Source organism: Siphateles boraxobius, unplaced genomic scaffold (genome assembly GCF_051911475.1).
Source record: "Siphateles boraxobius isolate OS27281-9 unplaced genomic scaffold, OSU_SipBor_1 26, whole genome shotgun sequence".
NCBI lineage: Eukaryota > Metazoa > Chordata > Actinopteri > Cypriniformes > Leuciscidae > Siphateles > Siphateles boraxobius.
This window is the reverse complement of record NW_027508876.1, coordinates 24879993-24890839: the sequence shown is the minus strand read 5'-3', so window position 1 is coordinate 24890839 and position 10847 is coordinate 24879993. Positions and strand designations below refer to the sequence as shown.

The 10847-nt window shown below is 35.7% G+C and overlaps 1 protein-coding gene across 1 annotated transcript; it reads left to right on the top strand.

Moving 5' to 3' along the window:
- The first annotated feature begins 238 nt into the window (after positions 1 to 238).
- Positions 239 to 6625, top strand: hccsb (holocytochrome c synthase b). Its single transcript, XM_077245070.1, has 7 exons — positions 239 to 334; positions 1284 to 1418; positions 1501 to 1634; positions 1721 to 1869; positions 4286 to 4405; positions 5491 to 5577; positions 5673 to 6625. The coding sequence occupies exons 2-7, from the start codon at positions 1298 to 1300 to the stop codon at positions 5869 to 5871; spliced, it is 810 nt and encodes a 269-aa protein (XP_077101185.1). The 5' UTR covers positions 239 to 334; positions 1284 to 1297; the 3' UTR covers positions 5872 to 6625.
- The last annotated feature ends 4222 nt before the right edge of the window (positions 6626 to 10847 follow it).

Genomic DNA, 10847 nt, shown 5'->3' with positions numbered 1-10847 from the left:
CCCTTCTTATTTATAATTTAATTAATCTATTCTTTTTACAAATCATAGTTTTAGTGCACTATAAAGCACACAGAACGAAGATTGCTTTTAAAGATTTCCCATATTTCTTATTAAAGTACTATAATTAAAAAAAATATATATATGTTTCATGGAAAAAATGTTAAATGAATAAAATGTTTTCTTCTGTGAAAAGTGTATCATGGACACTGACTAATTAATATTCATGAGCTACGCCTTCGTCCCGCCCCCGCGCATTGCATGCTGGGTGAAGCGGAAGTAGCGGTGCACGTTGACATTGCAGAGCGTCCGATCCTCACATAAGAGTCACAGAAAGGTGAGTTATGCTCTGAAATCTGTAAACCTTCAGGAATCGAGATTGTTATGTGAAGATGTTTAAAAATCTGGTTGTTGTAATGGAGTTTGTAGTGGAATATGTGATTTGGTATTCAGTTACATTGTTTTACATGACTGTATGGAGGATGTTATATAACTTATTTTGTAACTCTTGCATTTTAGGATTTGTCTCTTAAAGATCACTTTTAGGAATAGTGAAAGGTGCAATAGTTCACCCGCAACAACATTGTAATATTGTTCTGAATGTGTATGACGGAATATTTAAGATGTTATTTCACAAACTATGAAATTGAATGGTGACCAGTTCCAAAAAGCACTATAATGGTTCATAGCATTTGTGCCATATTTTCCAAGTCATCTGAAACATTATAATAGCTTTGCATGAGGGATAGATATTTTGCCTATATTCTAATATGATACTTCAAACTCTAACATGAGGTTTGACATAAATAATTCCAAATGTCACTTCTTTTCATAACTAAAAACAACATAAGAGCAGAAGATTGAATATTATCAAATTGACTATTTTATGGAAACTATATGGTCCCTTTTTTTTTTAGAAGAAAGTCTACAGTATTGGTGCAACATGGTGTGTGTGCTTGTTTGTGAACTATTTCATTAAATGTATAGTTCACCTAAAAATAAAAAATTCTGTCATCATTTACTCACCCTCAAGTTGTTCCAAACCTGTATGAACTTCTTTCTTCTGCTGAACACAAAATATATTTTAAAGAATGTGGGTAATCAAACAGTTGATGGACTCCATTGACTTCCATAGTGTTAAAGAAAATACTATGGAAGTCAATGTGAACTGTCCCTTTAACACAATTCAACAATAGGCTCTATTTTTAAATATTTAAAGTCATGTGATATAGATTTTGAACAGCATAACACAAGTAATGATGCAACGGTGTCCTTGACCTCTTCAGCACTGGTGTTTGTCATGGGTGCATCCGTATCCAGTCTTGCCCCCAATATCCGGGCAGAGTCTGCAATGTCAGCGGCTCATTTTGCTGGGGCGACCCCACCCGCTGGGTGTCCCATGCATCAAGAGATCCCTAAAAGTGAGTCATACTCCATCTTTTATCATGAGCTGTATATCAGAGGACTGGATGTAATAATTTGTAATGTGTAATATAAACCCAGGCTCTCCTCCTCCTGAGTGCCCGATGCATCAGGCTCAGACGACTCCGGCCAGCCCAGCACACCAGGAGAGAGCGTACGAGTTTGTCGAATGTCCAATGAGAGCTTCTGAAGGAGCCGTCGATCCTACAAATATGGTGAGCTGGGCACTTCCCTGAAGCAGATGATGCCCTTTTTGATTTTTGGCTTATGTGTGTTAATGTTGCTTTTCTGTGTACCACAGATGCCCCCTCCAAACCAGGTGCCCGCCCCGGACCAGCCATTCCCTTTGTCCATCAAAAGAGAGGAGTCTAAAATCCCTCGATCAGGCGCAGAACAGAACTGGGTCTATCCTTCTGAACAGATGTTCTGGAATGCCATGCTGCGGAAGGGGTGAGTTTTGGCGTGCTGTACTATTTATAAAAGTATACGCTTGTATAAAGATTCCTAAATCCATGTTTTACTACCAGATACATTCTGTTCATGATTTGGAGAGCTGATATGTCATTTGGCTTAGTTTCAGGAAGTCTGTGAGTGCTGTATCTTGATTACCCAGATAGAAAAAATATTACATTATTCTCCAATGTCAAGAAAGAGCAACAACAATGGTTTTGCATGAGCTAGTGCGTATCCACTACCATTCAAATGTTTGGGGTCAGTAAGATTTATTTTAATGTTATAATGTTAGAAGTCTCTCATGCTTGTATAAGATTATAACACAATGCTGGATTTATTTGATGAAATATACAGTCAAAACTTTAATAATGTGCAATATTATTACAATTTAAAATAACTGTTTTCTATTTGATTATATTTAAAATATTAATTTAATTTAAAAAATAAGTAAATTATTGTGATTGCAAAGCAGCCTTTAGTCCAGTATTCAGTGTCATCACATAATCCTTTAGAAATCATTCTAATAATCTATCACTTTTGATCAATTTAATTCATCCTTGCTGAATAAAAGTATGAATATATTTTAAACTATATTAAATACACACACACACACACACACACACACACACACACACACACACCTTTGTCTTTTTCAACATATGGACGTCTGATCTTCATTTTAACAATATTGAGAGATGGAGGTAATATAAATAATAGTACTTTACTAATAAACTGAAGAAAAGTCTTTTTAAAATTATTTGTAAAATTTCCTTAATAGAAATTAAATTTTTGGTAAGGAAAAAGATAGGACCACATTTATTTACTACTTAAAATGCATAAAATTAGAATCAGGTGCGCCACATCATGTGCAAAAGATTAGAATATTGTTAGAGAGGATTGTGGAGGAGTCTGTGTTATTTAAAGCGCAGACATTTAGTTTGGTTTGTGAGTGAAATCACCATGGTGAGATCAAAAGAGCTCTCTGAGGGCTTCAGAAAGAAGGTTGTAGATGCATATTTTTGCATTTTTTGGCATATCTGACAAATTTGAGTTCGATAACAACACTCTAGGTAATTTGTCTGTTTTTAATACCAGATGTTTCTTTAAACCTTGGACTTTTCCTAGATAGTCGATTAAATTTAGAGAAACAGGTGTCCGTTGTTGTCGCTTCTAGCTTTTTTCAACTCCACCTTCTTGCTAAAATAAAACATTTCATGCCCGAAAAATCCCTTGAGATAGCTATTCATGCTTTTATAACATCACGCTTGGATTACTGTAATTCTCTGTTCAGCGGCATTTCAAAGTCCCAGATCATTCGTCTTCAATTGGTTCAAAATGCTGCGGCCAAATTTCTTAAGAAATTTGCGAGCTCTCTATTGGCTCCCATTCCAATTTAGGATTGACTATAAAAATTTCCTATATGTGTACAAATGTTTGCTTCATCTTGCTCCAAGTTATCTGTCTGAACTACTACACCCATATAGCCCGTCCCGAGGCCTAAGATCTGGTTGTACAACTTAGAGTAGCTCCTCCTTTATCACTTTTTAAATCTTTTCTGCCAACCTATTTGTTTTCCTTAGCTTTTAAAACTGGTTAATGTCTCTCCTCTGTATGTTTTAATTTTTGATTTTGTTTATTTGACTTCCTTGTTTTCTGTTTTCAATTCTGTACATGTAGTTTCTTAGTTGTTCTCTTTTCGATCCTTAGTTATTTGAGCTTGTACAGTACTTTGGTCAGTCTTGTGGCTCTTTTAAATGTGCTTTATAAGTAAAAGAACTGAACTGATGCATATGAGTCTGGGAAGGGATTTAAAAAAAAATATTATAAATCAGCCTATTGAGATGCTGTGGGGTGATTTGAAACGGGCTGTGCATGCAAGAAACCTCAACAAAAATCAGACAGCTGAAAAGATTCTGTAAGGAGGAGAGAGGAAAACTTTCTCCCAGTCGATGTCAGAAACTTGTAGACACTTATAGGAAACGTCTTATTGAGGTTATTTCAGTCAAAGGGGGCAATACCAGCTATTAGGGCATAGGGTGTCCTAACTTTTTGCTCAGTAGGAATTGGCATCTTTGTACATTTTTTGTTAAATAACTGATATTATGGTTGAAATTTCATTGTTTTTGGTTCAATTACATCACCTTTATATAAGATATTGTTTGAAAGAAGATCAAATATTGATATGTCCATATTTCTTACAAAAGAACAAAATATTGCATAGGGTTTCACATGACTGTGTGTGTGTGTGTGTGTGTGTGTGTGTGTATATATATATATATATATATATATAAATATAAATAATTATGATGCATAAATTATTAAATAAAAACATTATTTTTTTATTTACTAAAAAGTTTAAAAATACTTATATATATATACTATATATACTTATATATACTTGTTGTTTTGCTAGGTGGCGCTGGAAGGATGACAGTCTTGATCCCAAAGACATGTCCAATATAATCAAGATCCACAATCGTAACAACGATCAAGCCTGGCAGGAAATCCTGAAGTGGGAAGCCCTTCATGCCAGGTGACTGCAACACAACTCTCATTTTCACATGATCAGTGACTGAAATCACTTTACTGTATGATTCAGAGAGCAATGCTGTATTACAGTGTCTTCCAATCCAGTGTTTTTTTTATTAAGAGAAGTTAATACATTTATTCAGCAAGGATGCATTCAACTGATCAATAATGACAAAGACATTTATAATTTTACAAAATATTTCAATTTCAAATGAATGAATTTATATACATCAAAGAATCTTGAAAAAATATATCACAGGAATAAATAATATTTAAAAATATTAAAATTAAAAACTACGGAAGCTTGTTTGCCGCAAGGAATATAAAATAAAAAAGGTAATTATGACTTTTTAATCACACAATTCAGACTTTATAACTCACAATTCCAAGTGTGAATCTCACAATTCTGAGAAAAAATATTTACGAGATATAAACTCGCAATTGATAGGGACATTTTTTTGCTTTTATATCTCACAATTCTTACTTTTTTTCCTCGCAATTCAAAGTTTACATCTCACAATTCTGAGAAAAGAAGTCATAAACTCGGAATTGCGAGATATAAACTCGAAATGACAAAAGATAACTGACTTTTTATCACACAATTTTGATTTTGTTTCCCATAATTGTGAGGTAAAAAGATGCAATTAAAGTTTTTTTATTCAATGGTGGAAACAAGTTTCCATAGAAAAGGGATTTTAAATAATTAAAATATTCAACAATATCAGTGTTTTTGCTGTAGTTTTGATTGAATAAATACAGCCTTGGTGTGTATAACAGACTTTGTGCTGTACTACCAATGCAGTGTATCCAATGCAGTTTATCCAATGCAGTTTATCCAATGCAGTTTATCCAATGCAGTTTATCCAATGCAGTTTTTATATTGTTAGCACAAATAAAGGCTCCATCACCTCTGCAGCCCTGTTGCTGCCAGATAAATGAGGCGATAATATTGTGTTAGCCGCCTTCTGTTTGTCATTTGATGGTCACTGGCAGTGTGATTGCTTTGTTTTTACAAACTGACAAGCATGCAAGAATGATCATAGCACCCTAGACTACTGTAAGTTTCAAACACATGTTTGTTTCTGGCAGCGAGTGTCCATGCGGTCCATCTCTGAAGAGATTCGGGGGCAAAGCCAAAGAGTTTTCACCCAGAGCCAGAATACGTCACTGGATGGGGTGAGATATAAAAAGTGAATCCCAAAGGATCCTTGTCATGTTGTGTTTAAAACACTGCAGAGTGCTTGATTTCTCTGTGCTAACTTTCTCTGTAGATATGAATTGCCGTTCGACCGACATGATTGGATCGTAGATCGGTGCGGAAAGGAAGTCCGCTATGTCATTGACTACTACGACGGGGACCTCGATAAAGACACCTTCCAGTTCTCCATCCTGGACGTGCGTCCGGCCATCGATTCTATGGGGGCCGTCTGGGATCGGATGAAGGTGGCCTGGTGGCGCTGGACATCGTAGAATCCATCCTAACACAGTTTTATCATTTCTGCACCACTATAAGACATTGGTATCAAAATACTAGAAACTGTGTTCCAAGTTCTCTGAGATTGGTTGTTGCTCAACTTCTTTGAGTTCTGACTTTAACATGAATCCTTGCAAGTTATTGCACATCGAGAAACGTACAGGTTGTTATTATCCTCTGTTGGAGAGCAAAATAATCAGTGTTTTTTTTTTTCTGCTGATGAAGTTTCTGAATTCATTGCTAGCAATCATCTCTTTTTCTACTTTTTGAGTGATGGTTATTAAATTGAAAGCTCGCTATCTGATCTTAACCAGAGGTTAAACATATCTGCTGGTTGTTTTTCTTTCAAAGACTAGTTATTGAGTGTTTTAGTTCATATGCAGAGCGGTTGGCAGCTGTTAGCTTTTGTAGCTTGGTGAAACGGTTTGGTGGTCTTTGCTCATGAATGTAATTAATCTGAATCATATAAAATTGTGGCTTTTTTATTAAAAGCCCATGTTCAACTCTTCCATATTCATCCAGCTGTCAGGTTCAGTTTTAAAATTATGTAATTTCTCATACCTGATCTTATTTATTTTGCGCAAACTGCTTTTTTGTCTGTGTGTATGCTAACGTGTTGCTGATTGTGCTCTTCGAGTGAGTGTTCCTGAAAAAAGAAATCTCTAAATACAATTTGTAACCCATTTCTATTGTTTTAAATCTGACTTTTACCAAATTAAAATTCCAAGAAGTAAATTAACAGTGTTCAAATACATGTTTCTGGTTTCTCATAATTTTGCTGTTCACTTCTGCCACTTTCCAGATCACACCGGCAGGTGGTGCACTTTCTTTCATTATTGTTCATTGGTGATGATGATTAATACTGATAATTTCCAAAGTCATCTATGATTTAAAAGAGTTAAGGATTAAATTGAGCTAACTATTTAACTTTTTTTAAGCTTCCTATGAAGTCATGGACTATTGGTTTGTTTGTGGAGGTAACCGAAATTTAGATCAGTCAGCCAAGCACTTGCAGACTTAAAGGGTTAGTTCACCCAAAAATGAAAATGATGTCATTAATGACTCACCCTCATGTCTCTCCAAGCCCGTAAGACCTCAGTTCATCTTCAGAACACAGTTTAAGATATTTTACATTTAGTCCGAGAGCTTTCTGTCCCTCCATTGAAAATGTATGAACGGTATACAATAAAGTCCTAATTTTTGTTATTTTTGGACCAAAATGTATTTCCGATGCTTCAAAACATTCTAACCCACTGATGTCACATGGACTACTTTGATGATGTCTTTATTTCCTTTCTGGACAAGGACAGTATACCGTTCATACATTTTCAATGGAGGGACAGAAAGCTCTCGGACTAATCTAAAATATCTTAAACTGTGTTCTGAAGATGAACGGAGGTCTTACGGGCTTGGAGCGACAAGAGGGTGAGTCATTAATGACATCATTTTCATTTTTGGGTGAACCAACCCTTTTAGTAGCTACTGCATTCACGTGCTTCATCGGAAATGTCCTATTTCTCAAATCGCGATTACGAGTTCATCTCATTCAAGTGCTTTTTTGTCGGAAAGAACAGGAACTATAGAGGACAGGTTTATTCAATACGCCATTATAATTCATTATTTTGATATCAAGTACTATATCACATTGCATTTTGCACGGTGCTACTCTATTCTAGTGTCACTGGATAATTTATTATATTGATTTAAAAATATGATGCACCTTTTTCCAGTCTATTTTTAAATACTACTGTAGCTGAACTGTTACAAGGCTTAAGTTCTAAGACGGTAATGCAATGTCCTAATTGGACTAAGGCCTAATCCTGTCTTGTGAAACAGCCCGTGTGTTTTAAAGTCAATGTACTTTATGTTAAAAAGCCTTATTTAGACCCTTTTGGCTTTCTGTAGTCCAATGTGTATTGCACACTGACAGTTTATATTATAATGAGTCATTCATTTTTAAGTTTGTTTTGGGGTTAGCATGATGTTACATTGAGCATTTCTGAGAAAAGTATTTGCCAATGCCTAAAACTACAGGCTTCTAATCTAGACCTGATGAAAATATATATGTGAGCACATTTAGAATTATAGTAAGAAGGTCAAAGAACACACAATATTTTTTCCCTTAGCAGTATTATTGTGCTTTTGCACCTGGTATCAGTACCAGACCTTGAATCCTTTGTCCATAGTAAAATACAGATAGAAACAAAAACAGCAGCTTCAAATGATGCCACTTGGTGTTTAACAGTATATTTACCCTAAAGGTGATGAAGTCAATCCTGTGAGAGCTTTTTGAAGCCCCAAGAGAAGAAGAGGTTCCTCATATCTGTGAGTAGGTGTGGGAAAGAAATCTTCACTCGCGGCCCAGAATAACCTCATCCTCTGGGGTAAGTTTCCACCTCTCTGTCCTTTTAACGATGGGAATCTGATTTTAAGAGAAGTTTTAATTCTGACTGATCACTCAGCAGTCCAGCGTTTTTAGACTATGATTACGCTATATTTTGGGGTCCATTGAATTCATTTTGCCACCCTGGTCTTTTGAATAATGTATGTGTGGCGGCAAAGATACTGTATGTTTGTATTTGTTTAGTTTTTTTTGTCAGGGCTTCTGTTTGGCAGGGAACCAGACAAGCCCCTTGTAGTGCACAGAACAGATATACAAACAGCCCGTGGCAGTCGAGTCTGGCGGGGGGATTCAAACCCCCTGCAATCCTTCCAGTCTGTTTCATTTACATACCAAAAGATGCCCAGCTGTGCCAAGTACCAAGCCTTGTCTAGATTGCAGAACTGTAACATTAACTATGGGAAGGAGTAACTGTTGGAAAGTTTGTAGCTAGCGGGTCAGTGGTTGTCCTGACCTGACATAGAAGTTCAGATGTTGGCTGATGTTTTTGCTATTGTATTGATTACAAATGCTGATGATGTTAGAAAAGCTTGTGGTTTGCCGATTCAGTCCCACTTACTGTATTTTAAAGGCTCATGAGGAGCTTGTCTAAAAGTGACCAGTTAGAAGATAAATGCACGAAGCCTAAGCTCATCGTATAAAGCGATCGAGTCTCTTCTGAAAACTAAATCGCTCAATTCATATGGATTAGTTTTACGATCTCTTTATGAACTTTTCTAAGTGTCAAAGTGGTAGTTGGGTAGCTGTCAATAGAGGGATAGAAAGCTCTCAGATTTCATCTAAAATATCGTTATTTGTGTTCCGAAGATAAACGAAAGTCTTACGTGTTTGGAACGACGTGAGGGTGGTTAATGAGAGAATTTACATTTTTGGGTGTACTGTTCCTTTAAGCCTTGTCTGTAAAAACCAGGCATATTTGTAGGCTATTGAATCTTTAGGCCGCACTTAAAAATGTATAAATGTCATCGAATTATATAAATCCATGTGGCATTTTTTGTAAGGAAGGATAGTGCAAGCACACTTCCATAATGCAGACATTCATGCATTTTTAAGTGGCATAAGTGTCGAAATTGGTTTTAGGGTCACTGCATATTTATACAAAATATGTATCTGCCCTATCTGGAGCAGTGAGAAAAGCTGTTGCAGTGAATCCATGTAATGTTGTGTCTTCTCCCCAGTTTAAGTGAAATTGCTTGTTTATCAGCAACTGTTTTAAATGCAAATCCCATGCATGAATTGCATCTGGACCATTTCTCCCACACACTTTACCGTAAACACACATCAGTAAAAAAACACACACAGTGGAATAGGTAATTGTGCTCTTCTACATGATAATAATAAAGAAAAGAACATTATGCTAAAACTAAATGAATGCATGCAGAGTGTTTAAGGGCTGTCAGTCTGGGGCCTACAACAGGAAGACAAGAGTCCCACAGGAAGCTTTACTGCACTTAAGAGTTTTATTTGAAAGTAAAATGTAGTAACCATGGAGACAATTTTATGACACCCCACTACCGTTTTGTACAATCAGTGTGAGTTTATTCTGCACGCATCATTCATTTTGTTTTGCAGTTATATTATACATCAGTTTTTTTTCAATTACAGTTCTCAGTAAAGGTTTCAGTCGTCAAAATATGGTATGTAATTAAATAAGCAATGTTTATTTCAAGGACTTCAGGAAAATTAATTGTGCATTGTCAAGTTGGCAGCCATAATACCTTTCAAAAGTAATAATATACCTTGTCAAAATAACAGTAAATCCTAAATAGTCTCTCTGCTGATTTATACAATTTAAAACTAGGTATAATTTATTCAATTCTAGTTTATTTAGAGCTTATTTAAATTGTTCCAAAGCAGATTAAAAAAACGAAACGGATCAACAGCTAAAAATTGTCAACTTAATAAACTGTAGTCACCAAAAGTAATGTCTGGCATAGAAAAATGTACATCTTGTAACAAGCATATTTTGGAGTTAATAGTTTTATTTGGGATATCTCAAATTAATGAAACATGCCAAATTGTGCGGACATAATTTTTTGGCCAGGATGTCATACAAATAAATTATATACAAGTGCAAAAATAAGAGAGAACCAACAAAATGTTAAAAATATTAAAAACAAATAACCCCTCCGGACACGGACACACACGGACACGGACACGGACACACACACACACACACACACGCACACACACGCACACGCACACGCACGCACACGCACACACACGCACACACACGCATCTTTGCTGCTTCAGATGCTTTTTTTATCTTGTGTGGTGAAAAATACACTGTTTAACTGTTGATGATTGTGATTACTGACTTTTTATTCTTTATTTTTGGTGGATGTGCATAGTTTTGAATTAGGCATTTACAATAAGGAGGTGCATTTTGGCCAGCTTAGAGGGAAATTTTTGGGATCCTTGTGAATTGACCTGTTATTTCGTCAGTTGACATCTTGTATTTGAAGTGTGTAGCAAAACAATGTTTATGATGCTTATAGAGGTGTGATTGTGAAGGCTTTAACTCTGTGACTTATTTTTTCTCATCTGCTTTGCCCAAAATTGGGCAATTTC